The sequence below is a fragment of the Ascidia mentula genome, chromosome 3 (assembly GCF_947561715.1).
Source record: "Ascidia mentula chromosome 3, kaAscMent1.1, whole genome shotgun sequence".
Taxonomy (NCBI): Eukaryota; Metazoa; Chordata; class Ascidiacea; order Phlebobranchia; family Ascidiidae; genus Ascidia; species Ascidia mentula.
The window spans coordinates 1,715,399-1,742,986 of NC_138568.1; the positions used below are offsets into that span (position 1 = coordinate 1,715,399).

The following is a 27,588-nucleotide window of genomic DNA, read 5'->3' on the forward strand; positions in this document are numbered from 1 at the left end:
TCTAAACTAGGGTTGTGCAACCTGTGGCTCGCGGATTGAAATTCTGCTGCCCGCTATAATTCAAAAAAACTATTTTAAACTAGTCCTACTACGTAGAAATGTTCCAGGACACGTCATCAAGCAATCAGTCATGCATGAAGGTTAATATTATGGCCAAGCGTTGAGCACAGACGCGTGTAATACTCATTTCGCAAGGATAATTAAATTTCCTGCTATAAGGGCAAGTCTCATTTCACTTTAGAATCATTCCATTATTTTTGTGCTATTTGAAAATACAACATTGGCCTTTGAATTACTCCTAACTGCTGAACAGAAAAAAACTACAAAGAAATTAGTAGAAGATGAATGTTGGGACGGAAACGTTTTCGGCCTCTGTTGCGGCCAATTTTGCTAGGTTTGATCCGGAATGTGGGAGGATTAAGTGTCGCGTTTTATGACATTTGTAAACGCACGCGCTATACCGGAGGTCAAGTATTTCTCACCAACCAGTCTTCGACGATCTAAAAGCTAATCTCTGTTGTTGGATTTTTTGTTGCAAATTGTTGCATTTATGAAGGACTAGTTTGACCTAAAACGTTTTATTGTTCGTGAGTGGTTTAAGTTCAGTAGTGACTTGCAATGGAAGCCAGGAGAAACCATACAAGAATTCGCGAAGATGCTGCCACCTGTGATTTTGCTTTTATCAACGATCCACTGGACGAAGCACTGCGGACAAGATTCGTTTGTTCCGTGATTAACAAGACAATGTTAAAGGCTCTGTTTAAGGTCAAGAATGACGAACTGAAGTTCGTTTTTGTGGAAACTGAAACAGTTTTTCGTCCTGAAAGGGACTCCTCCATCAAGAAGTTTAAAGAGGGCAAGACTTAACTTTCCAGGATACCCCAAAGGAATCGTTAAAGTGCCACAGGTGCGGGAAATCTGGACATTCTGCATCGACCTGTCGTATTAAAAACTCGAGGTGTAATTTCTGCAAACACAAAGGTCATCTGCAAGCTGTGTGTCGTCAGAAGACCCAGGTTTTTAGTGTGAGGTTGGTGACCTCTGCTAACTGCAAAACGGTTCCAAAACTTGTAATTCTACTTGTTGACTTCTTCAAATCGTTCAAGGTGGAACTCGATACCCCTGCAGGTGGTAACATTTTGTTAACTAACGTTTGGAAAAGCATTGGACGATCGAAGCTTGAGGCCTCTAGCGTTGCTTACCGATCTGCCTCCGGTCTTCCCCTGAATATTATTATTTCATGCCGGTTGAAGGTTTACGTTCCAAATAAAGATATCACGAGCGTGCTTACGTTTTGCGTAACACGGCTTGACAATTGAGAGTATTCTGGGAAGAGATTCCTTCAAGGAACTGAAGATTTTTCTGGACAACATTTTGTATGGAACAAGAAAGCTGTCCACAAAGTTGGTGTCTGGAATTGAATCGCATAAAGATGTCCAACAAGATTGCAAGAGAATTTGCATGGATTTTCCTAATTTGTTTAAAGAAGGGTTGGAAACTTCACAAGGCGTCGAGTTAGAGGTGCAGTTCAAGCACAACGCAACTCCAGTATATCACAAACCAAGGCAGGTTCCGTTTGCTCTGCTTGACGATTTGAACCAATGTTACGAAGCAGGAATTCGAATCAGAAAATGGACGTCAGCAGGGGAACACCGGTAGTTCCAGTAAGGAAGTCTTCATTGCCAGGTTGGACATCTGATAAAGTGCGTGGCGATTACTCGGTGACAGTTAATCCCCAACTAGACACACACCGCCAATCGCTGCCGTTACCAAGTGATTTAATGCAGCAATTGGGACGAGGTTACGATTTTACCAAGAAAGACCTGTCAGACGCTGTCAGTTGAAAAAATGCAAATTCGCACCTTGGGCATCTTCTCACCATAGAGGGTAGAAAAGCAAGGTCGACGTATCATAAAAATGCTCCCACCTGAAACTGTGTCAACCCTCCGATCATTTTTGGGTGCTCTTCAGTTTTACAGCAAGTTTCTACCCCCGGAATTTTCAGTAGTCGCAGAACCGTTGTTCAGGCCAACGAAAAAGGCAGTTACTTGGAGGTGGCAGAAGAAATAACAAGAAGTTTTCAAGAAATTCAAACATCTTCTTTCATCAGACAATGTTCTCACACATTTCGATCCAAGCCTTCCGATTGGAATAACATGTGGTGCATCCAGTATAGAAATTAGTGCAGTTTTATTTCGTGGCGGATGGAAGTGAATGGCCCATTTGAAATATTTCAAAAACAATCGCTGAATGTCAGAGATACAGCCATATCCAGAAGGAAGCTTTGGCAATTGTGTTCGCCATTCGCAAGTTTTTTCAGTTTCTTTTCAACCGAAAATTTATTTTGATGACTATCCACAAACCCTTGCCGTTGATTTTCGGACCGACGAAGGCTGTTCCAACGTTCGCAGCAAATCGTTGGCAAGATGGGCGATGCTACTCAACCAGTTCTCTTATGATATTGAGTCCAGAAAAATTTCACAATAATGCTGACATTCACAATAATGCTGACGCTTCCAGTCGTCTTCCAGCTGGAAAGTATCTCACATTTAATGAGGAGGAAACCGCCGTTTATACGGACACGGTATGGGCGATTACTACGTTGAGTAAACAAGTGAAGCCCGCAGACGTGACAGCTAATATGAAAGAAACGACCAAAGACCGGATTCTGTCCAAGGTCATGAGGTATACTTAAGAAGGTTGGCAAAATTAACACTTCGACAAGGGAAGTTCGCTCAGTCGTTGCAGTCAGATTATAGATTCCCTTAGCGTCAGTCATGGTTGCCTTATGTACGGCTGCAGAGTTGTGATACCTGCAAAACTCCAACCCGAAGTTTCCAAGTTGTTGCATCAAAGTCACTTATGAATGCAAAAGATGAAGCGATTGGTAAGAAAAGCTGATACAGGGTCAAATATTGACAAAGACATTATGGATACGTGTCGCAAATGCCACAACCGTGCCGAGCATCAAAATGCTTCACGGAAACCTTCATTGTATCCTTGGGTTTTACCTAAAAACTTTGGTGTCGACCACATGAGGGCAATGCCAATGACTTTATGGTTATTCGACAAGACAACTTCTCAACAATCGGAAAATGAGTACAAAAATTGACGCGCTTATACCTTCAACCCCTCATATTGGTCAGGATAAATTGTCGAGAGAAACTTAAGCTGCTAAATCGACAAAACGTCGCAGTGCACCGACTGCATATAAAGTAGGGATGCCATGCAACCCATTGCACTACCAATCCAGAACATCCAAGTGTGTCGTGACCCTAAAACGTTTGGAAACCACTGGTCTAACATACAACTTACTGGTTTCTTAAGTTGTGATATGGAATTTGCAATCTTACAGATTCCACCACTTGTCATCTCACAACCCTCCAGAGACAGATTCTCAATCCACTGAATACATGAAGCAATAGCAGATGCACTTTCATCATCAACTGTGTTCCCACGAAGATTCAACGACTTCATCTGAAATTATTTCATATACAAATTAGTTACAAGCATACAACTATTGATTTTTCCCATGAATATTTTACCGTAACTTCAAATATATCCAGGTTTCACATGAATACTTTTGTTAGTAAAATTAATAAAGTTGTCTTAATTTCCTGTCCCCCAACTATTTTTCGTGAAAAACCAATTACCTGATTCAACTACAAACTGGGGGATATGCCAAAACGAACACGAACCCGAATAGATTCTGCAAATGTCAGCTTGATTTTAATATTCATGTGAAGCTGAATAATAAGTGATATTCCAGAGCAAATATTTATTAGGGCGTATAATGATAGTTTTGTGATATAGCGTATTATGAAATTTATATAATGCTATAACTTAATGCCGATCATTTAACGCCGTATTATAATTATGGTGATTGCAACAAATTTCTGTAATCAGTCGCAGCCTGAGCAACATACTTGCACGCATCATACAGGCCAAGCTACTGGTAACGTCACACTTCACAGACGTATATATTGTCATCACTCAATGACACTCAAAGTTTCCACCGGTGTACCGACACTTGCTAGGAAATTATGCCGTTAAACATCGCGCACTCCAAAAACCATGACAACCCGTGTGGTTACTGATAATTGTACAGTGCAGGTGTGTCATTCGCCCTTTCTTATCGTTTTTTTCACTTCTTTTTCTTTTGTAGCGTTTTTTCTTTGTTTCTGTGCCTCAACTTTGTCCACATTGCTTAACTTACATTTCCTATCTTCTGATGAAGGCTGCTGCATAACAGCTAAAACGTTAAGAAACGTCGATTGGTGAATAATAAACTTGATACATAAAAAAGCACCGATAAAACCACAAGGATTATCATGTCAAACGTCCATTCATGACCACTAAACTTGAGTCTTTGTCAATTTGGGACATCCCCACCATACACAACTGCAATGTGACAGGAAAAATCTCATGTGTGACTTCAAGATATTTATCGGTCACCACATTTCCAATATATAACAATTTGCTAAGGTTAAGGCATATTGCCAAATGCTCAGTTTTGACCAATTCAGCAAATATACCTTCTGTTTTATTGCTTCAGCCACTTCTCGTATCCCATCTCCTTCAACATTTCTCATAGTAAGTTCAAGTGTGGGAGGAAATAAATGTAAAACACACGACAAAGCTAAAGCTTCTTCATCACCTTCCACTGTAAGCTCGTTTGGAATGGAATTAATCTGAGAATAACATGTCGGTTTACACAAAGTTGTTTAACCACTAAATATGAATATTTCGAAAAAAATTGTTGCTTTGTCAACACAAATGACTGGATAAAGTGTCATATGTTAATTTGACTTAAACATATGTAAACAAAGTAACCTAAGAAAAATCCTGACTTACAGACAAGTTTATTTTACAATGCTTACAAACCTCAAATACCGAATCAACAAATTTGGATGTTATGTCCTCTTTCTTTACTGAAGCCTGAAAAAACAAATTAATCGTCGTCATTCAGTACATATTGAGAAATAACAGCAGGGCTGACATAGAATGGTATGTAAAACAGAAAAACTATAAAGCTTTTGAAAAATGTTTTATGTAGTTCTTTGTAAATGCATCTACAATAGTAGCATTCCCTCATTTACTAAAAGTGTTTTAAATTTTTTCTTGGCAAAATGATAAGCTTGGTAACCTTTGAAATGCAAGAAATAAGATCACATTTTCCAATCACATGGACGCCATTCTCTGATATTTGAAACTTGGACGTGTAAAGCTTGTTAACATTTTTATGGACAGCTTCATCCATGATGAATGGTAATTGAGATTTTAAATCCAGACTTCCACTGATGTCCAAAGATTCCATCTGTAATCATTGGAATATGTGGTTTTACACAAGCAACATTTAAAAGCCAAAACTTGCTCTTGCTATATTTAAAAAAGGAAGATTAAAAATTTTTTTGGAATGCTTTTCAAAATTAATTCCAGCAACCAATCGTTCCCATGCAAATAATAACCACCCAAAGTAAACAGTTTAGTAAACAACCATAACATGAAAATTCATATAATTTAGTACAGAGGTTGGAAATTCACAACTTTGCAGCCACATGTGGCTCCTTTAGATTTATTTCTAGTTTCATATGGCAACATCATTCAAAACATTTTTTTTTAGTTTGTGGAGTATTTGTACATCCAAAGTATGTTAACCACTTTAAACGTAGGTTTTGAATAACTGAAATTTAGTTCAGTACATAATCATGCTAACTTCAAACAGGCTTTAAACATTTCTAAGTTGTTGAATTTATTAAATTATGGGATGTGTGTAAAACATATCAGTATGTTATATGCGCAAAAGAGCCATAATAATCAATGAGAGCTGCAGATAGGGTGTATACACGCACTGTTTCGACCTGTAAGGTCTCATCAGTGCAGCTGTTGATGTGGCATATCAGTATGGATGTTTAAATATTGGAGAACCACTGGTCTAACATACAACTTACTGGTTTCTTAAGTTGTGATATGGAATTTGCAATCTTACAGATTACACCACTTGTCATCGTACAACGCCCCAGAGACAGATTCTCAATCCACTGAATACATGAAGCAATAGCAGATGCACTTTTATCATCAACTGCGTTCCCATCAAGATTAAAGAATGTAATCTAAAATACAAATATGTTGATGTTCTAGTTCATGACAAAAGAATTTCTCAGTGACAACATCCCCGGCCAGCAATGGTGGAAGTAACACTGGATGCAATCAATCCTGACATGAAATAATTGGTAAATCAAACTGTGAATATAACTAATAATATTTTACACAACAGAGTGAAAGTTAAAAATATAATGTAACAGGAAAAGTTTCCTAATAAAATTAACTTGGTTTCTGATGCTGCCAGGCATATTATCAATACCAAATGCTCTTTTGGCAATAAAATTTGCAAATATTGACGATTTTGTTGTTGTACAACAACCTTTATCAGGATCTACTATCAATTTTAAGCCCTGACCAAAGTTGTTGCCAAAAAACAATACATGCCGACAATTCTAATCTAATTCAAAATGCCAAAAAATGTAGTTGTCCAAGTCTGACATTGAACTCCCATTTACTGCAGCAAACATGGTGACTAGTATATATAAAAAAATGCATCCAAATTTTTTCACGTTCAAAGTCTATTCCATTACATTACCTCACTACGGTGTATCACCAGTTATAAGAATTATCACTTGAGCTGACAGAAAATAAGGTTTAAAATTAATGAAATTTACTTTACAAATTAAGCAGGCAATACCCAATTAAAAAAGTAAATAATAATTTGAACCGACTTGCTAACTTCTCTTTAATTTGTGCATTCGTTAAAAATTCAGCAAATATACCTTCTGTTCTATTGCTTTAGCCACTTCTTGTATCTCATCCCTACCAACATTTCTCAAGGTAAGTTCAAGTGTGGGAGGAAATAAATGTAAAACACACGACAAAGCAAAAGCTTCTTCATCACCATCCACTCTAAGCTTGTTTGGAATGGAATTAATCTGGTAAAAAAATCTCAGTTTACACAAAGTTGTTCAACCACTAAATATGGATATTTCCAAAAAAATGTTTTTGTTAAGCAAAGCATTTGTCAACACAGATGACTGGATAAAGTGTCATATGTTAATTTGACTTAAACATATGCAAACAAAAAGTAACCTAAGTAAAATCCTGACTTACAGACAAGTTTATTATAACAATGCTTACAAACCTCAAATACTGAATCAAAAAATTTGGTTGTTATTTCCTCTTTCTTTACTGAAGTCTAAAAAAACAAATCATTCGTTGTCAAACACTACATATTGACAAATAACAGCAGGGCTTGTTAATATTAGTTGCTGTTGTACCTTAATTTAATTGTTGTTGTACCTTGTATTCTACCCTGCTGGTTTGGATGGATTTACCATGTGACCATGTGACCTTGTGACCGAATGACATTGTGGGTTGGTGATGGTCAAAGTGTTGGTGCTCAGTGCATTGTATGATTGTATTGAGTTAGGTGCATGGTTGTAGCAAGTTGTTTTACTTTATAGTTAACATTAATTTATATACTTGTTTTATGATTCTATTTGAATAAGGTTATATTTGAATATGACATATATTAAATTCCTGGAATATTGGGTAATGACTCCCAAGAGCTAAATACTGCTTTCTATGAATTCTGTCAAGGACTAAAGACTGTCCAACAGGTACAGTAATTTAGCAACAAGTGGTAGCAGAGGATCAGGAATAGAAAAAATATGTCAAAGAAGGTCCCACCTAAGTTCAAGGAGGACTTACCATATGTTTCATGGAGAAACAAAATAGAAATGTGGCAACTAGTCACATCAGTAGACAAAAAAGAACAAGCAATTGTGGTTCTACTAGATGCTTTGGAAGGACATCCCAAGGCTGAGAAGGCGGTTTCTGAGCTAACAAAGGAAGATTTGCATGCGATAGAAGGCATGGAGAAGTTGTTGGCAAAATTGGATGCATGTTTTCAAGGTGAAAAGGTTGATGGTGCATATAGTGCTTACATTGCTTTCATAAACTTTTCACAAAAAGATTTATCCATTGGTGATTATGTCATTGATTTTGAACATAAATATCAGAAAATGTGTGCACATGAAATGAAGTTGCCAGATGCTGTCTTGGCATTTAAGCTTTTAGAAGGTGCATGTTTAAACGAAACACAAAGACAATTGGCCCTAACTTTCGCACATGACATGACTTTTGATAAATGAAATCTGCTCTAAAACGAATATTTACCAGCAATGAATGTTCCACTGCTTCCAATTCAATTTCGACCAAAGAAGAGGCATTTGTGACAAAGAAAAGGTTTTTTTCATCCAATGATAAAGTTAAACCTAAGAAGAAGTTAAATCCTCTTGACAAATTTGGCAAAATTTCCAGATGTGTTATATGTGACTCCAAAATGCATTGGGCTGTTCACTGTCCACATAAGCAGAAGAAAGAATTTGTACAGTTAAGTGAAAAACTTGAAGAAAAAGTAAACTATATTCTGCTCTCAGAAACGAAGACCAATGAGATTCTGGTTGCTGACTCGTTTGGATGTGCAATATTAGATACAGCCTGCACAAGAACAGTTTGTGGGCAAAAATGGTTCAACACTTATCTTGAAGCCTTAAACAAAAACTTCAGACGCAAGGTAAAAGTAATTCAAGCTAAGTCTATTTTCAAATTTGGGGATGGTAGACAAGTGATATCTCATCAGCGAGCAAATATACCTGCACATATAGCTGGAAAATCTTGTAGCATTGACACCTCAATTGTTCAAGACGACATTCCCTTGTTATTGAGCAAAACATCACTTAAGAAAGCAAACACTACAATGGATTTACAACATGACACTGTTACAATGTTTGGAGAAAAGGTAAAGCTATTGGTTTCCAGTAATGGACATTATTGTTTGTACATTTTGCCTCGACGAATGAATAAGAATAACCAATGTGAAAGAATTTTACTGTTTGAAGATAAACTTTCCAAGTCAAAGCTCACCAAAGCAATTTTGAAATTGCACAAACAGTTTGGTCACGCATCCAAAGGCAATTTGGAGAAACTTTTAAAAATGCTAATTCTTGGCAGGAAGAATACACTCACATAATAGAAAGTGTGATTGATAGCTGTGAAGTGTGTAAATTACACAAAAAGCCACCTGCTAAACCTGTTGTTGGATTTTCATGGTCAGAGAAATTTAATGATGTTGTGGCTATGGATCTACATGAGCTGGAACCAAGTTTGTGGTATTTTCACATTGTTGATATGTTTAGTCGATTTAGTAGTGCAGTAATAATTCGTGACAAAAATGCGTCTACAATTGCAAAATGCTTCATGAAGTATTGGATTAGTATATTTGGGGCACCGCATAAAGTTTTAAGTGATAATGGTCTTGAGTTTAATAACTCAGAGTTTCATGATATGTGTGCTAATTTTAACATTGATATTGTGACTACTCCTGCTTATTCTCCGTGGTCTAATGGGTTGTGTGAAAGACACAATAAGATATTGACTGACATTTTGTGCAAAGTGAAAGCAGACATGAAATGTGATTGGGACATTGCACTGGCTTGGGCATTGAGTGCCAAGAACTCAATGATTAATAACAATGGGTTCAGTCCAAATCAGTTGGTATTTGGTGCCAACGCAAACTTACCTACAGTGTTGGTGAACAAATTACCAGCACTAGAAGAAAAGGCCAACAGTGAGAATGTTGGTATGCATATTGCAGCTTTGCATGCTGCAAGAAGAGCTTTTGTGGAAGCTGAATCGTCCGAGAAGATTCGGAAAGCATTGAGATCTCAAACCAGAAAGACTGGTGAGAGGTATGACATTGGTCAAAAAGTGTACTATAAACGTGATGGTTCTCCATGGAGAGGACCGGCTCATGTTTTAGGCCAAGATGGCCCTGTTGTTTTTCTACGACATGGAGGACAATATGTGAAAGTACATGTTTGTCGTATAGAACCTGCTGATGCGAAGATTTCTGTTAAGAAAACAAAGTGGAGATGACGTTGAAAATTACAGTTCGTCAACTGATGAAGAGGAGATTGTAGACAAGGAAGTTGAAAGAGATAACACAGCAAATGTAGATTCTCATGTGCCTGTTAAGGTTAAGGGCTCTCTTGTGAACAAAACAGTGCTGTTTAAGCAAAATGGAGAAGAGTTCTCAGCCAAAGTTTTAAGCAGAGCTGGGAAGGCCAAAGGGAAATACAAGAACTGTTTCAACATTGAGTACAATACTCCTGAGAGTAAGAAGGGTATGAAAGAATGGAAGAATTTTGAAGAAGTAGAAGATCTGGCTGTAACAAACAATGATTGTAATGTGGTTACAGAACATGTATACAGAGCTGTTTCTAATACAGTTTCATTTGAAGAAGCGAAAATGGCTGAGTTAAAAAGTTGGAAGGAGAATGGTGTTTATGAGGAGGTGGCAAAAGGTGGTCGAGGTTGCATTTCTTTGAAGTGGGTCTTGTCTCTTAAAGAAACTAATGACGGCATCAAACCTAAAGCAAGGTTAGTGGCCAGAGGATTTGAAGAGGTTAATCAAGATTACTTGGATAAGGAGTCTCCCACTTGCACCAAAGATGGTCTTCGGTTGTTGATGTGTATATCCAGACAAAGGGCCTGGAAACTGAATTGTATCGATATAAAAACTGCTTTTTTGCAGGGTGAAGCTTTAAATCGAAATTTACATGTTGTGCCGCCGAATGAGGCAAACTGTCCACCAGGCACAGTTTGGAAGTTAAAGAAATGTGTGTATGGATTGGTGGATGCTTCACGTTCATGGTATGACAGAGTAAAGCATTTTATGATTTCAGTTGGTGCAAAAATTAGTTTGTTGGATCCTGCTTTATTTTACTGGCATGACGGCAACAGTTTGCAAGGTATGGTGTCAGTGTATGTTGACGATTTTATGTGGATTGGGTCGAAGCAGTTTGAGAGTTCTGTTATTGAACGTATTCGTCAAACGTTTAAAATCGGCAAAGAGAATCAGAACAATTTTAAGTACATAGGACTGGAAGTAAACGAGGGTAAAGGCATGATCAACATAAGCCAAGCTGAATATGTTGAACAATTAAAGCAGATGAAGATCTTACCTGCAAGAAAAGAGAAACTCAATGATGAACTTTCTGTGGAGGAAAAAGATATTCTGAGAATGAAAATTGGTCAGTTATTGTGGTTGTGTACTCAAAGTCGACCAGACTTAAAGTTTTGATGTTTGTATGCTTGCATCCAGATGTAAGCATAGTACAGTAAAGGACATTCTTGATTGCAACAAAGTGATCCGAAAGGCTCAAGTATCAAAATCTGGGACACAATCAGAATTTGAAGTTGGTTGTCTATACCGATGCTGCTTTTGGCAATTTGTCAGATGGTGGCAGCCAAGGAGCCTATCTTTTATTTTTGGTTGGGGAAGACAACAAATGTAATCTTTTAAGTTGACAATCAAAGAGGATTAAAAGAGTTGTAAGAAGTACTCTTGCTGCAGAAACATTGGCAATGACTGATGGCATAGATGCTGCCATATACTTCAACTCACTCTGGTGTGAGATAATGCAGGGAATGCAAATGGAAACAAAGCTTCCAGTACAAGTGGTGACAGACAACAAGTCGCTATACACGGCTGCATAAACAACAAAGAATGTAGCAGACAAACGTTTGCGTATCGATGTTGGCTCTTTACGTGAAATGATAAATGACTGCGTCGTCACAGAAATATCATGGGTACCGACAAAAGAACAGTTAGCAGATTGTCTAACAAAGAAAGGTGCACAAACTGCAAATCTTGGAATAGTTCTTTCCACTGGTTGTTTTTCTTCAAAAAACAAAAGAGAGTGAGATTGTTAATATTAGTTGCTGTTGTACCTTAATTTAATTGTTAATTTAATTGTTGTTGTACCTTGTATTCTACCCTGCTGGTTTGGATGGATTTACCATGTGACCATGTGACCTTGTGACCGAATGACATTGTGGGTTGGTGATGGTCAAAGTGTTGGTGCTCAGTGCATTGTATGATTGTATTGAGTTAGGTGCATGGTTGTAGCAAGTTGTTTTACTTTATAGTTAACATTCATTTATATACTTGTTTTATGATTCTATTTGAATAAGGTTATATTTGAATATGACATATATTAAATTCCTGGAATATTGGGTAATGACTCCCAAGAGCTAAAGACTGCTTTCTATGAATTCTGTCAAGGACTAAAGACTGTCCAACAGGTACAGTAATTTAGCAACAAGTAGAATGTAATATAAAACAAAACAAAAATTAAAACAGTTTCAAAAAACGTTTTATGTAGTTCTTTGCAAATGCATCTACAATAGTAATATTCCCTCACTAAATGTGTTTTAATTTTTTCCTTGGCAAAAATATTAAATGCTGGTAACCTTTGAAATGCAAGAAATAAGATCACATTTTCCAATCTTATGGATGCCCTCCTCTGATATTTGAAACTTGGACGTGTAGAGCTTGTTAACATTTTTGTGGAAAGCTTCATCCATGATGAATGGTAATTGAGATTTTGAAACCAGAGTTCCACTGATATCCAAAGATTCCATCTGTAATGATTGGAATATGTGGTTTTACACAAAAAACATTAAAAAGCCAATCAATGCTCTTGCTATTTTTAAAAAGGGTGATAAAAAAACTTTTTGGAATGCTTTTCAAAATTTAATTCCAGCAACCACTCATTCTCATGCACAAAATAATAATCACCCGGATTAATCAGTTTAGTAAACTACCATAACTTGAAAATTCATATAATTTAGTACAGAGGTTAGAAATTCACAACTTTGCAGCCACATGTGGCTCCTTTAGATTTATTTTTAGTTTCATATGGCAACATCATTCAAAAATTTTTTTTTTAGTTTGTGGAGTATTTGTACATCCAAAAGTATGCCAACCACTTTAAACGTAGGTTTTGAATAACTGAAATTTAGTTTGGTACATAATCATGCTAACTTCAAACAGGCTTTAAACATTTCTAAGTTGTTGAATTAAATAAATTATGGGATGTATGTAAAACATATCAGTATGGATGTTTAAATATTGGAGAACCACTGGTCTAACATACAACTTACTGGTTTCTTAAGTTGTGATATGGAATTTGCAATCTTACAGATTCCAACACTTGTCATCTTACAACGCCGCAGAGACAGATTCTCAATCCACTGAATACATGAAGCAATAGCAGATGCACTTTCATCATCAACTGTGTTCCAATCAAGTTTCAACGACGTCATCTGAATTAAAAATATGTTTACAAGCCGAATCTCATCCCGCAAAAAAAAAATTGAACATCCCGACTGGCAAAGATGGAAGTGGCACTGGATTCAATCGCTCCAGGTATTAAGTAATTCATAGATTTAAATATGAATACAACTGTTATAATATGTCACCAAACGTAGTGAAAGCTAAAAGTATAATGTAACTAGCAACGTTGCATAATGAAACTAAATTGGTTGCCGATGCTGCCATGTATGTTATTGATACCAAATGATCTTTTGGAAAAAAATTGGTACCTTTATCAGCAAGTACTACTTTAGGGCTTGTTGAAAGTTGTCTAACAACCACAATAACAATAGTTTAATAAATATTACCAGTACTGGCATAAGAGCCTACAGTATAGAGTTTACAATAAAAGTTACATCACAAAGCAGTACTGTGTGTGTAAATTACACTTGGGACACATTGTTGCCCACAACTTTAGAGTAACTTGCATTCCATGTTTGTAAAACATTGCTGTTTGCTACAGTTTTCTGAAGTCACTGACGATCACCAATTTTGTGTATGCATACAACTTACTGGTTTCTGAAGTTGTGATATGGAATTTGCAATCATACAGATTCCACCACTTGTCATTTCACAATCCCCCAGAGACAGATTCTCAATCCACTGAATACATGAAGCAATAGCAGATGCACTTTCATCATCAACTGTGTTTCCGTCAAGTTTCAATGATGCCATCTGAAAAGGGAAATTAAAAAATATTATTGCCTTGTAAGATGACCCTATGTAGCTTCTCAAGTATTCGGTTTTTGAACATTTTATTCACATCATGGGAGTGTACCATGTGCCATGGCCAAATTTTGATAATTATACCTGGTAATGTCTTAGACACATTTTTGAATATTTACTGAAAAAACATTACTTGTGTGGGGAAACATTTTTATCCAGAACAATTGTTGCTAATTTCATATGTATTTCTTTAGCTAACATGAACAGCTAAAATTTTAGTCACAAAACTCAAAAACAACTTGCTGGTTTCTCAAGTTGTGATATGGAATTTGCAATCGTACAGATTCCACCACTGGTCATTTCACAATCCCCCAGAGACAGATTCTCAATCCACTGAATACATGAAGCAATAGCAGATGCACTTTCATCATCAACTGTGTTTCCGTCAAGTTTCAATGATGCCATCTGAAAAGGGAAATTAAAAAATATTATTGCCTTGTAAGATGACCCTATGTAGCTTCTCAAGTATTCGGTTTTTGAACATTTTATTCACATCATGGGAGTGTACCATGTGCCATGGCCAAATTTTGATAATTATACCTGGTAATGTCTTAGACACATTTTTGAATATTTACTGAAAAAACATTACTTGTGAGGGGAAACATTTTTATCCAGAACAATTGTTGCTAATTTCATATGTATTTCTTTAGCTAACATGAACAGCTAAAATTTTAGTCACAAAACTCAAAAACAACTTGCTGGTTTCTCAAGTTGTGATATGGAATTTGTAATCTTAAAGAAATCATCAATTGTCATCTCACAAGCCCCCAGGGACAGATTCTTAATCCACCGAATACATGAAGCAATAGCAGATGCACTTTCATCATCAACTGTGTGACGTTGCAGTTTAGTCAACTGAAACGAATATTCACATATATCTTAGTGGTAAACATGGTGCTGAAAAGCAAATTTATGTCTCATTGCCAATTCCAAAAAAATGTTTTTAGTTCTTACAATAACAAAAAACTCTTAATATGATATATTGTCATACCTGTATACGTTGACATAACTGATTCAACAAAACTTTCAAACTTCCATGATAAAATTGACAAGTCCTTAAAACTTTGATGTTGTACGATTTTGGGGATTTGTTTAAAACACCAACAATGCTATGAACATCAGTTAGAAGTACTTTTCCTTTCAGACTAAAAGTTACTGGCAACAAATTTAGAGTGTCTTTATCGAATTCTTTGTTGTCAGCTTCATGTAACCATGAGAAAATTCGCACAAGCATTTCTTCCTCAACTTTTTCTTTTTGTAGTTCATCGCGACAGAACCCCTTAAGTAGATTTTTTTTCTTAGCAACTTCTTTGTACTCTATGTTGCTGAAACAAACTTTTGCAGCTTCATTAGCCTCATCATTACAAAGTCCAAAAACAAACTTTGCAGCAACTTCCCATCTGTTTGTTTTAAGTTGGGGAAGTAATTTAGAAAACTCTTTAACACTCAAAAAAAAGACAAGGTAACAAGCAGCAAAATATTCCTGCCAAATCAAATGTGAAAAGTAGCTCTTAATATGAGAATCCATAAACGCCATGTTCCAATTTTCTTCAGTCACGAATTTTGTAAGAAGCCCCTCTAATGTCTCTGGCTCAATGCCTACTTTTTTTAGGTCATCCTGAGAAAAAACAAGTTTGCTATCTTTAAAACCATTCCATGCCAATCTAGCTATTTTGTTCAAATAGTCTTCTTTTTTCCCTTTTTTTTTTTTTTTTTTTTCCCTGATAAAGTCCTGCCTAAAATAGTATTGGAATCCATTTGCAAAAACATGAGTAAGAGAGTGAAATCGGCCATCACGATCCTCTTTAAGACTTTTCCAGATGACAAAGGCAATAAAAATGCATTTTGCTGGGACATAGCAAGAAAATGAGAAGTTGGGATTGTCTTTTATGACATTCCACACTTCAACACCCCTATCTCTACAAATCTGGTTGCAAAGTTTTTCTTGGGATTTTTCGTTAAGGCCCATAACTTCAGCAACAAACAATGGTCGATGTTTTGCATCAATTGAGAAAAAGTGCTTTTGTCTTGAAGTGAAAACTTTCTTTGCATCTTTGAGCAATTTACCCATCATAAGAGCATAGATATAAAGTAATGGTTTATTCTCTTTTGTGGGATCGAATGCTTTGAATTCTAAATCCCAATCTGCTGCAGCCTCATCTAAGCCATCCATTGTAATAAATACATTTTCTGATATTAGCATTTTGAGAAAACAAGCTTCACTGTTTTTCTTTATTGGTGAATCTGTGTAGGAATCCAAAAATAAGGAGTTTTTCAACAAAAAATCAACAAATGTTGTGGGAGTATCAAAGTCAATGTTTTTCACTGAGATGTAAAAACAATATTGAGTTTCTTTAACATTCTCTATTCCACCATCCATTGCTTTTTCAGTTATTACTTTGGATAGTGTCGTTTTCCCAATCCCTGGTTGTCCAATTAATGCTAATGTGTTTGCAAATTGAGGCTGTTTTCTATCCTTTGCTACAATTTCTGCTCTAGCAAATAATTCTTCAACTGATACTTTACTGTCCTGTTTCAAGTCTATTGTCTCATAATCTTGTCTCCTGTTGTAATGTCCATCTTCATCACTGTAATAACCACCCTCATAGTAGAACTCTGTAGATCTGGCAGGATTCACTGCTTTTATTGGTTTATCTGCTATGTCCAGTTCACAAACTTCAATATGCTGCCCAGTCAACACTTGAAAACTTTTGTTGCTGCATTGGTCTTTAGCACTTTTGTGCAGCGAATCTTGAATCAGCTTGAAGTCATCTAAAATAACATTGTGACATAGGATTTCCACATGTTACAAGTCCACGATATGATAAATAAAAACATGGATTAACACACAAAATATTATTTCCAGGATATTTTGTAAGAATATTCATCAATTAATTTATAAATAAGTAAGGAAATGAACAAAACCTTACAATAAATCTTTTGACAATTATTAACTTTTCTCAGCACATTAACAACTACTTATGACAACAAAATTTTTCCATTTAGAATACTACTTACTCTCGCTGAGTTCATCTAGTTTGTTGTCATTTGAAGTGTTTCCAAAAATGTCTGTAATATTTAAAAAAATCTTTATAAACACCAAAACAGATTTCATCACTTACATATATCACCCCCTGCTGTTTGAAATGTGGGGTTTCCTTTGAAATTACTTTTGGATATTTCTGCGAACAAAGACATTAGTCAAACTTTTAAATGAGGACAAAATATTTGTTAATTACCTGTTTTGTTGGAAGAAAGTTCTGAGCTTCCATGTGTCTATAAATGTAATTTTACTTTTCAATTACGAAAGTAACTCTAAATTGATTCACTAAATTTCAGCAGAATTTCACCATTGAATTCACTTTAAACTGATCAAAAATGTCTTATCCGACACCAGGAACAGTTACAATGAAAAATATTGTGGCAAATAATGCCACAAAAATGATGAATATACCTATTTTATGTAGTAGTCTAGACATACCTGACGGCTCACTTGGTTCTGGCACAAATTCGAACTGTTACCATCATGATATTGGTCCATTGTAGTTGCTATTGGTGCAAAAAAAATTTGAACAATTTTACCTTGTTTTCTTTAACATGTAATAAAAATTATTTTTTTGCAAAACACAGTTCTTGTTCTTTCATCAAATATTCCATTCAACCTTACACAGGCAAAAAATTTTTCACATTAAAAAATAGAACTGTATATGTATCAACATGATGTGATACAGTTACTATGAGAACTCTTTACCATGACGGTTTTGGGTTTGGTTGCCCACGGTTTGAAGATTGTGACTCATTGGTGCTCTAGTATTTTGTGCAACTTCTCTCTGACTTACACCATCATTTTTTGAACAAGTTTGTTGAGTTTGTTGTGTAAAGTTTTGCCTGTAAATAGTGTTTTTGAATAAAACAAGTTAAGAACAATGAAGATATGTTTCTACAAACGTTGGGTGGGTCGGTGCAAGTTGTGAAGACACTTGCTGGTTTCCAGCGATCACTTGAGGTTCAATTTCTTGTTTATAGTTATGGAAAGTTGGTTGTGCACTTCGAACAGGAATCATTCCTCTTTGGTGAATAATACCTTGATGGAAATTCCTCCATCGTGGACGGTATAGGTTATAAAATGGATGCCATCCATTATAATGTTGGTAAGGTGAATATCCTGTGGGATTGGGGTAAGGTTGTGATACATTGGTCGCCTGTGGGATTCCTTGACCTGGTTGTGTTGACTGAGGACTGTTTGTTTGTCCAACATCATGAGGTAAGGAATCCTATAATGATAGAAAAACGAACATTATTATGCTTTTATCTGTGTTTGGACCCGGCCTGGTAATAAACTTCGATTTACCAGATAACTACATTTACGACACACAAAACAAAGTTATTCCTTTTAGGATCCTCCTGCACAAAACAATACTTGCATGATGGCATTGCTAGGTTGTTTGTTGGTAATTCTAACCTTTATAGCTTTACCAAAGGTGTGTTGCGTCTCAACAAGATAATGAATTGCAATTTTACTATTAAACCAACTTCAAATGCATCAAAAAAAGTCATAATCAACACCAGGTACAGGGTATTAAGTGACTTGGTTGTAACACTACGTAGGCAGTAGGTTCGGTTACAATCTAAAATACAATGTGGCAATGAATCCCTCATTACTGCATATTTAATTTTACCAAAAGCCACTTCAAAAATGTGTTTAAATGTAAATGTTTTCAGCACTTTGGGCCAGTCTGTTTTTTCTTAATAGTTTAAGTGATTTCAAAAGATTTTCTTGACAATTTCATATTTAATTTATGAAGTGATCTAGACATACCTGACTCGGTTGATTCTGGTACATATTTGAACTTTTACCATCACAATTCTGATCCATTTTACTTGCTATTGATGCCAAATTGAAAAAGAGTTTATCAAGTCAACAAGTGCTACTTTTTTGTTTCATGTGTAATAAATAAAAATTTGTTTTCTGCAAAACATGTTTGTTTTTCTCATAAACAATAAACATTCTAATTAACAGAATACACAGACAAAAATCATTTTACATTTCAATAAATGGCACAATATATCAATATTTAAAAACAGGTTAAAAAAGTGCAAAAAAACAAACTACAGCAACTTGAAACCAGTAACAAGACTTTATTATACACTACTCAAATATAAAACTAAGTTAGTTCAAAAATTTGGCCAACAACAAACTATCACCCAAAATCTGCTTGGCTATTCCACAGATTGGAAAAAATGGATAAACCCCTCGCTCAACTTTACCGATAATCCGCACTATAAAAATTAGCTAATGCATTACCATGCGAAAAAACGTGTCGATCGTCCGCCCAATTAATGATCGCCGAAAAAAGACCTCGCACAAAAAACAAACTTTCCAATTTGGGCTATTCCTTCTAAACTTTATTGGGTAACTTGATGAAAGGTGCTAGTTTACCAACAATATATTAACATCAAGTACAATTACCATCTTTCTTTTAACCACATCCACAAATTTTAAGCACAATTAAAAATTTATTGTGGTGTTAAACTAGAAATAGGCCTATACTATCTAAGGGTGTTTCTAAAATGTACAATGTCGCTAATGTCGCTAATGGAGAGTACGTATTCCTATATTTTCTACGAATAAACTTCTTCAGTGATCTTTCTTTATATACAGAGTAGTAAAGAAACAAAAAGAAAAATTAACACAAATAGAAGAAGGCTAAGAAAAAAATAAACGTTTAAAATCATGCTGGTTTTTAACTATGTTCATACAACTACTACATATATTATTCAACACTGCTTGTGCAACTGGTTTATCTCTTCAGAAACAGGAACTTATTTAAAGTTTAAACAACAGTAAAATGCAGATTTAAAGTTTGAAACAGGAACCAAAAATGAAACAATCCCAAGTGAATCCGCAGGTATGTTTATCCCACTTTTACGTATAGAGGGCGCTATTCCTTTCTGTCTTGATGCATATTGACAACGGTTCATGATAAACTGCGTGACAGGTGAACAACGTAGCCTGGAAATGTAGTTCGATCGTTATAGCTGAAGTCAGAGGGGAAAGTATTTAACCAGAACAAGACTAACTCAAGATCCTTTAAAGTTCTTTCGATCTAAAAACTTACGACATTTAAGATATGGGAGACGAAATAATGTGAAGAATGTCGTTACAAATTAAAGATGTAACGTGTTGACAACTAACCTTCATCAGCGTCTTTTCGTTTTTTTATTAATTGCATTTGCACGGGTGTACAATTTGGCTGGGGACACAGACAGCATGCAGTCCTATTTTTCCCATTACCGATTTCATTCAATCATGTTTTGCCCAAACACAAAATTTAAAACATTCATCAAAATGGACGCTAAAGTACCCGGGAATATTTTTCATTGTGCAACAAAGAACAGACCGTGTCTTACGGCACAGCTTAAAACCCTGATCCGCATAAAAGTCCAAGTAACATACAAATTTAAACGACCATTACTTGTAAGATTAATTATTGTATTTCAATTTAAATTTATAACCAAAATAACAGGTGCCTGCTTTGTCAAAACATGTTATACAGACTTGTATGTGGATCAGTTTTGTGACCTGACTGCGTTATGGTGTAATAGTAGTTTCCTACCAGCAGCTACTACCAACCCAGCATCACGAGAGGCAGTTTCTGTTGTGTGGATGTGGACACGGTTGGTTGGTAAGCTTTACAACGAAGCTTCACCGTTGCTGAATAAGAATGGTCGCTAGAGTAGCACTGACCGGCTGAACACAGTAGCTCGGGGCGTTTAGCATCTAAGTGCGTTACATGAAGAATCAGCTTTAGGTGAGTTTGAACTTATAGTTTAGGCCAAGGCATGAATGTCTCATATACCTTGTAATACATGGTTGTAATGTGAGATTATTAACACGTTTTATGGATGAATTTACCAACTGACCCGACAAATAAAGACAGAAGGGAGCATTGCAACTTATCTTTTGCAGCGTTAACAAAGGTGCTTTACTTCAGTATCAACTTGCATGACGTTGGTGGTCAAAGGTTGTAAACGTAACAACGAACATTTTTCGTGGCAGGTGAAAAAAATTCGATACTATTTGAAAATGGATCGTCATAACTCTTTAATCTTGTCCGTGCTTTTTGTTAAAGTTTCAAACAGATCAGCAAGTAGTCGTAATGAAATTGATTTTCGCCGGCATGCCTAAAACCGGTACCAAGTCGATGAAAGCTTTACGGGTCTTGGGCTACACTTTGCATGATGCTTTTGAAGAATTCTGTTACAACAGCGATGGATGGATGGAAATTTTCTATGGGAAACATGATAATAGCGTGTTTAAAGAGATGTACAGCGATATTGACGCCGTCACCGACTTGCCAGCTGTTGCCACGTGGGATCAAATCTTAGAAGCGTTTCCCGACTCCAAGGTTTATTGACTGACTCGTTTCGCAGCCATGAAATTACAAATAAAATCTTATAAAACATATTACCGCATCACCATGTTGCTATGGTGACAAGCCATCTGATGATGTCATTTGAGTAAATAATGTGCCGGTGCTGTCCCTTTGTGAGGTCACATGACATTACAGTATCAGCGAAAAAGGTGTTCGTGGACCCCCTTTACATAGTCATGCTCCCCCTAAACTCGTATAAGTCGTGGTGGTACCCCCCTAGTGGTGTCTGATTGACAATACTCGTTTCTATCCATCGGTAGCGGTTTGGTTAGTCTTCTCAACCACACTACAGGTTTTTTAGAATGAAATTAATTTCATTTCGCTCAAACTGCGTTCCACAGATTAAAAACTTCGACAGGCATCTCCAAATGAGCAAGAAATCGCGTTTGAAAAGATTTCCACTGCATTTGATAGAACTAATGATGTTTTTAAAGGAGTTCAACGTTCTGGAGGTTTTTGAGATCTGAAAGTTTAATCCCTGGCACCTTTAAATGACTTCACCATGTTCTTGGTTAATATAACAAGTAGACACACCATCATATAGGACCGCATATAGGGCTACATGTCAAGTTAATATTATTTGTAGAAACAATGTTAACGCCTTCACAGGTTTTGCAACGATTTAAACATATTGTTACGACCGCTTGTGCGCAGCCTGGTCCTGCACTGTCGTCCCACTAGGCAAAATCGCGCCCACCCAACTTCATAAACAACAGGACAATCCACTCCTGGTCGTCTTGTGTATTAGGTTGCGTAGCGGTTTTTCTGCAACCACAACAATCATAAATAGCAGATTGTCACGTCACAATATACGTAGTGAAACAATGGACAACAAAATATGCCTCCTTATTCAGTTTACAAATTGTATCCACGTTAATCATTAATTTCAAATATACAAGACTCGGAAATTATGTCGCCGAGTCAAAGCACTTCACAAGTTCAAAACAAAAGGAAACGTACCAACTGTGGGGTGACCCAGGTCTGTACTAGCCTGCGGCTAGTGGTTCCACCAACGTTCAATTCAGATATAATAACGTTTTAACCCTTATTTTGACTATAAACCAGATATATAGTTAGCATTTTAACAACAGTACAATTCAACAGCAGCACAATCTCGCCCACAACATGTCGTCCTAAAGATAGCCACATGCGCGGATGAATACAAACACGGTGAAGGGTAAAATCAGCCAAGCGTTAATTCTCGCTGTAACATACCCCCCGACGATGTACGAACCCATGAGAACATCTAAACACACAAACAGCGAGAACGAAAACGAACGAACAAACAAACACTTAAGCCTTCATTATCAGGCACAACTTCGCGATTGGTCGCTTGAACGACCCGGCGTGTGTTTTCACCAAAGCACTGCGCACGAACCCGAACTTATCCGGGTACGTTTCGAAAATCCTTCCGGTTAACCATTTTCCTCGTGGGGCCGAAGTGTCCACCAACAGGACAAGATCATCAACCTCGAGGTTCCTTTCGGGAAATTGCCATTTCTGACGTGTCTGTAGCGTCAGTAGGTACTCGTTTGTCCATCGGATCCAAAACTGGTCTGCCAAATATTGGACTTGGCGCCAGTGTCGTCGAACATAGTTGTCTTCTTTCACAAATATTCCTGGTGACGACGTTTCTTGTCGCCCAATCAACAGTAGGTGATGCGGCGTCAGCGGCTCTCTGTCGGCCGGATCAAGACTAACAGGGGTGAGAGGCCTCGAGTTCAAGATGTATTCGACCTCGACGAGCAGCGTGCTCAGAGTCTCGTCGAAAGGCATCTGTTGTCCCAACAAGACGTTCAAAATTTCGCGCACTGAACTAATCATGCGTTCCCAGACACCACCCATATGGCTGGCGGCGGGTGGATTAAATGACCAGTCAACGCCCCACTGACGTAGACGTTCCTCGACGTGTTTTGGGTTCCATTTTTCCAGGGATTCGCGCAGTATGCGCTCCGCACCCACAAAATTTGTGCCATTATCACTAAATACGCGTCTGGGCTTGAGACTCGCGTGAGACTCGCGTATGATTAAAGTAGTAATATGATGTGCGTTTGGTAAGACAATTGGGTGCTTCAAGTCGAATGGTATTGGCGCCCTTTGCAGACGACCACCCACTCGCAAAACGCCATCAATCAAGACTGGACTGAGTCTGTACAATGCCTTTGACGGAAGTTTCTTCATAATCTTCTTCCTTTCACCGCGACCGACGTCTTCACACTTACACAGTGCATCCAATTCTTCCGAAAATTCCCATCGCTGGACATATTTAACAATCGCGATTTCCGCCCTTGCAAGATCAGCGACAGTCATTCCCTTAGACTGCGGTTCTCTTCGAGATTGAAGATAGTCCACAAACCGCTGGAGCCACACTACTGCCTGCTTTAACTTCTTCCATGAAGAATAGCGCTGAATCAAGTCATCAAACAAATGACGCTCCTCAGTAGCATGCAAAACCATCGTTTTCTTCGGCTTTAGGTTCAAATATTCTTCGGGCATGTCCCGGACGTTTATAGGATTCGCAGGCCAGCGACTCTCGTCTTTGTACAGAAACAATGGCCCGGAGAACCAACGCTTGTTTTCGAGAAAGGCCCTGACAGTAGACCCGCGAGATGCATCATCGGCCGGGTTCTTTTCAGTAGGAACATGCCTCCACTGCGACGCGTCCGACCCTTCTTCGATTTTTGCTAATCTGTTGGCGACAAAGGTACAAAAACGTTTACTCACATTGTTTATGCTTTGTAGAACTGAAGTCGAGTCGGTCCAAAAATAAAAGATTGTTCAACACTCAGATCAAGCTCCTGCCTAAAAACTTGATCCATTCTAACAGCAAGGGTAGCTGCCGTCAATTCCAATCTGGGTATGGAAACTGTCTTCAAAGGTGCAAGGCGAGCCTTCCCAGCAACAAAGGCACAATGCACGCTGCCTTGCTTATCAACCGTTCGCAAATACGCGACCGTCCCGTATCCACTGGAAGACGCATCTACAAAGTGGTGCAGCTCACACCTTTCGACTTCATGTGCGGTTGTCTGGAAGCACCTTTCAATCTTAATACACGATAGACGTGGAAGTTCAGAAGTCCATGCATGCCACCTTTTTCCTATATCAGGTGGAACTTCCTGATCCCAGTCATACCTTTCTTTACAAAGTTCTTGCAACAACATTCGTGCATGCAATATTACCGGTGCAACGAATCCTAAAGGGTCAAACAAAGAACTGACCATAGAAAGTATTCCTCTCATCGTTGCAGGCTTCTTCTTAACTTTGATGTCGAATTCGAACATGTCGGAGCGATAATTCCACAGCACTCAGCACACGTTCCTTGTTCTTCATATCAGCATATAACACAATTGACTGCACGGATCTATATTCGGCTGGGATTGACGACAACACAGCCTCGCTGTTGCTTACCCATTTTCTGAGCCGAAACCCTCGAAGTTGCAACAGATCCTGCAACTCGCTAGCCAATTTGATCGCCTTATCTTCAGTTTCGACGGATTTCAAACAATCGTCCACATAGAAATTTCGTTTCAAGGTTGCGACCGCTTCGGGACTAAAATTACCTTTATTATCTTCAGCCGTTTTTTGTAAACATAACCCAGCACAACAAGGAGACGAGGCTGCGCCAAATATATGTACCAGCATTTGGTAGTCTTTGGGTTCGCACGACAAATCGGCTTCAGGCCACCAAACGAATCTCAGCACGGATGTATCAACTTGGTCCACCCTCACCTGATGAAACATCGCTTCAACGTCAGCGACCAACGCTACTGGTTCCTAGCGAAACCGAACAAGTGTCCCAAAAAGGCTGTTGATTAAATCTGGTCCTTGTAAAAGCTGATCGTTTAGCGACGTATTCTGAAATCTGGCGGCACAATCAAAGACAACCCTCACCTTTCCCGGTTTCTGCGGGTGTGTCACTGGGTGATGCGGCAGGTACCAAACAGCGCCATCCTCCGGATTCTTGTCGTCGCTCTTTAAACGCCTGGCATATCCCTCCTTCAGGTAGGTATCCAACGTTTGCTTGTACTTTCCATGCAGCTGTGAATTATTTTCCAATCGCCGTTTTAAGTATGACAAACGCTTTATTGCCATAGAGCGGTTATTCGGTAGGTTTGGAGCACCTGGCCTCCATGGCAATCGCAGCTGATAATGTCCATCATGGTGCTTGACTGAGCCTTCCATCTGCTTCAATGCATACCTGTCTTCTTTCGACAGTGTCGTTCCAGGTGACAGCGCGGTAGGACCGAAGTCGCTTTCCCACATGCACTTTATTTGTTGGTGCAACATTTCGTCCTGTGAGTTTACAAAATTCACACATACCTGTGAATCATCTGAACCACGACCATGGCACGGACCCACAAGTGACCAACCAAGCATAGAACGCACGGCACTTGGCTCCTTTCGTCCGCCTCTTCTTTCATCGTTGATCCAGAACACCTCGGGAACGTTGGCTCCAATCAGCAACATTACTTCCCCATGGGGCAAAACAGGAAACTCCACATCGCGTAAATGAGGCCACCGCCAAAGCGATCCTTCTGGGACTTTGTTCGGAGAAACCGGCAAACTGTTTACACTCAAAACGTCATGCAATTGTACGGATTCCTTTCCATCAATCGACGCTACTGTCAGATCGACGGCCAAACCCTCCCTTTTCTGTGACCTATCACTTACTGTAGTCAAGGAGTACGTTGTCTTCTTCCCCACGACGTCTAGCTGCTTGATCAGCCTTTCATCACACAAGGTTGTTGTCGATCCTTGATCCAAAAAGGCATACGTTTCCAGCTCCCTGCCATTACTGCCCGTAACCTTTACCGGAACAATATTAAGATAGACGCTTTCCACATGAGTGCTCATACAAGTCCAGCTGACAGTTGCACTTGACGATGACGTTGTCTCCACTGAAGACTGCGTAGATGCTTCGCATACGGGCGCAGTTGAAGACGTCTTCCATTCCGTCCAGTGCAAAAGATTGTGATGCTTTCCGCGACATCCGCTGATCGTACAAGAACTTGGCAAACTACAAGTTCTTGCTATGTGGCCTTTCATAAAACAATTATCACACAGCCGAGCTTGATGAAGAAACTTCCTACGCTCAACGAAGAATTTTCGTTTAAATAAGTCACAATTCGCAAGGTCGTGCGATTTGCTGCACAGAGGACATCCTGATTTCTGAGTGGTGCTCGGTTCGAACTTTCTGTCGTTTCTTGGAGCAACCGATGTTGCGTTGGTCGATGCTCTTATCTTCGTCGGAAGACCTTTGTTACGCTTCTGCTGCATATCCCTGTCCTTCCGAGTCCTACCTAACATACGACCAAACATCGTGTTCCCAATATAAGCTTCATTCTTAACAAACTCAACAAGGTGACAGAAACGAGGCTCTTCCCCACTTCTTTTAATGCCGGCTGCGTGTCTACGCCATCGGCCCTGCATTGTGAACAGCAACCGCTTTACTATGTTCAACATATTTTCAAAGTTGTTGATGTCTGCAAAGTATCCCAGATGAGTCAGAGTCACCAAACCCTCCTCTAAGGCTCGTGCAAGTTCCGACAATTCGTCGGCATCATCGGATCTCAGGTAAGGCCAATGACCTAACTTTTCCACGTACGCACGTGCGATTACAAGAGGACGACCGTACCGTTCGTATAGCAACTCTCGGGCCTTTCTGTAACCATACGTAGGTTCCAGACCAATACAAAAGGAGATCATGTCATACGCTTCCTTACGACAGTACTGAATCAGGTAGTTCAGCTTTGCGCTGTCATAGTCTACGCGACGACCAATATTTTCGTCAAAGCTTATCATGAAACGCGTATAGATTAGTGGATCACCTTCGAAATACAACAATTCTGGTCTGGGAAGGTCCATTCCTGCCTTTAACACAGCAGCAACACGGTACAAGTCACTCACCTCCGGCTCATGATTCGCCACATCCGGTTTTGACTTAGGTTCACTGCATGAAGAGGTTGGACTGTCCATTACCACCTTCACCTCGTCGTTACCCTTGACATCGTCGGACTCAAACACTTGATTTTTCTCTTTTATTTCCGGCGGATCTCGCTGTAACAACTAATGTCAATATTACTAAAGCGCCAACACCAGAAGACTTACAGAATAGCCGCTTCAATAATTTTAAGGTCACTTACACAGATACAT

At 38.2% G+C, this 27,588-nt stretch overlaps 4 protein-coding genes across 35 annotated transcripts in view; all 4 read right to left on the reverse strand.

Moving 5' to 3' along the window:
- Positions 1–27,588, reverse strand: part of LOC145894913 (uncharacterized) — a 133,325-nt gene that overhangs the window by 65,311 nt on the left and 40,426 nt on the right. For 27 of the 31 annotated variants that reach the window (XM_082983592.1, XM_082983597.1, XM_082983620.1 and 24 more), the window contains 5 exons: positions 5,952–6,113; positions 5,147–5,317; positions 4,885–4,938; positions 4,536–4,691; positions 3,316–3,477 (listed from right to left, as the gene is read on the reverse strand). The exons of 3 other annotated variants lie outside the window; for them this stretch is intronic. In XM_082983592.1, coding sequence (XP_082839718.1) covers positions 3,316–3,477; positions 4,536–4,691; positions 4,885–4,938; positions 5,147–5,317; positions 5,952–6,113 — 705 coding nt within the window. The remainder of the gene's footprint in view (positions 1–3,315; positions 3,478–4,535; positions 4,692–4,884; positions 4,939–5,146; positions 5,318–5,951; positions 6,114–27,588) is intronic. One more of the 31 variants, XM_082983618.1, reaches the window with a different exon arrangement.
- Positions 12,355–13,950, reverse strand: LOC145894512 (uncharacterized). Its single transcript, XM_082983127.1, has 3 exons — positions 13,787–13,950; positions 13,063–13,224; positions 12,355–12,540 (listed from the first exon to the last, which is right to left on the reverse strand). The coding sequence occupies exons 1-3, from the start codon at positions 13,946–13,948 to the stop codon at positions 12,355–12,357; spliced, it is 510 nt and encodes a 169-aa protein (XP_082839253.1). The 5' UTR covers positions 13,949–13,950.
- Positions 14,228–18,964, reverse strand: LOC145894920 (NACHT, LRR and PYD domains-containing protein 12-like). Of its 2 annotated transcripts, none has more exons than XM_082983640.1 (10): positions 18,819–18,964; positions 17,948–18,273; positions 17,751–17,887; positions 17,481–17,548; positions 17,239–17,275; positions 17,122–17,181; positions 17,018–17,068; positions 14,991–16,771; positions 14,699–14,854; positions 14,228–14,404 (listed from the first exon to the last, which is right to left on the reverse strand). In XM_082983640.1, exons 1-10 carry the CDS (start codon positions 18,873–18,875, stop codon positions 14,228–14,230), a joined length of 2,850 nt encoding a protein of 949 aa, XP_082839766.1. In that variant the 5' UTR covers positions 18,876–18,964. The 2 variants fall into 2 exon arrangements, with proteins under 2 accessions (XP_082839766.1, XP_082839767.1); XM_082983641.1 differs by having other exon boundaries at positions 14,265–14,404; positions 14,761–14,854.
- LOC145894514 (uncharacterized) lies at positions 22,729–27,411 on the reverse strand. Its single transcript, XM_082983131.1, has 4 exons — positions 25,327–27,411; positions 24,696–25,209; positions 24,181–24,628; positions 22,729–24,124 (listed from the first exon to the last, which is right to left on the reverse strand). Exons 1-4 carry the CDS (start codon positions 27,409–27,411, stop codon positions 22,729–22,731), a joined length of 4,443 nt encoding a protein of 1,480 aa, XP_082839257.1.

Coding starts and splice junctions, on each gene's coding strand:
- LOC145894512 (XM_082983127.1), bottom strand. CDS start 13,948: ATGGCATCATTGAAACTTGACGGAAACACAGTTGATGATGAAAGTGCA. Junction 13,225..13,786: donor TATCACAACTTCAGAAACCA/GTAAGTTGTATG, acceptor TTTTTAATTCAG/ATGACGTCGTTGAAACTTGA. Junction 12,541..13,062: donor TATCACAACTTAAGAAACCA/GTAAGTTGTATG, acceptor CAATCATTACAG/ATGGAATCTTTGGATATCAG.
- LOC145894514 (XM_082983131.1), bottom strand. CDS start 27,411: ATGGACAGTCCAACCTCTTCATGCAGTGAACCTAAGTCAAAACCGGAT. Junction 25,210..25,326: donor ACCCGCAGAAACCGGGAAAG/GTGAGGGTTGTC, acceptor CGGTTTCGCTAG/GAACCAGTAGCGTTGGTCGC. Junction 24,629..24,695: donor TGTTCGAATTCGACATCAAA/GTTAAGAAGAAG, acceptor TTGACCCTTTAG/GATTCGTTGCACCGGTAATA.
- LOC145894920 (XM_082983640.1), bottom strand. CDS start 18,875: ATGGATCAGAATTGTGATGGTAAAAGTTCAAATATGTACCAGAATCAA. Junction 17,888..17,947: donor CTTGCACCGACCCACCCAAC/GTTTGTAGAAAC, acceptor CACTATTTACAG/GCAAAACTTTACACAACAAA. Junction 14,855..14,990: donor AGTTATGTCAACGTATACAG/GTATGACAATAT, acceptor TATTCGTTTCAG/TTGACTAAACTGCAACGTCA.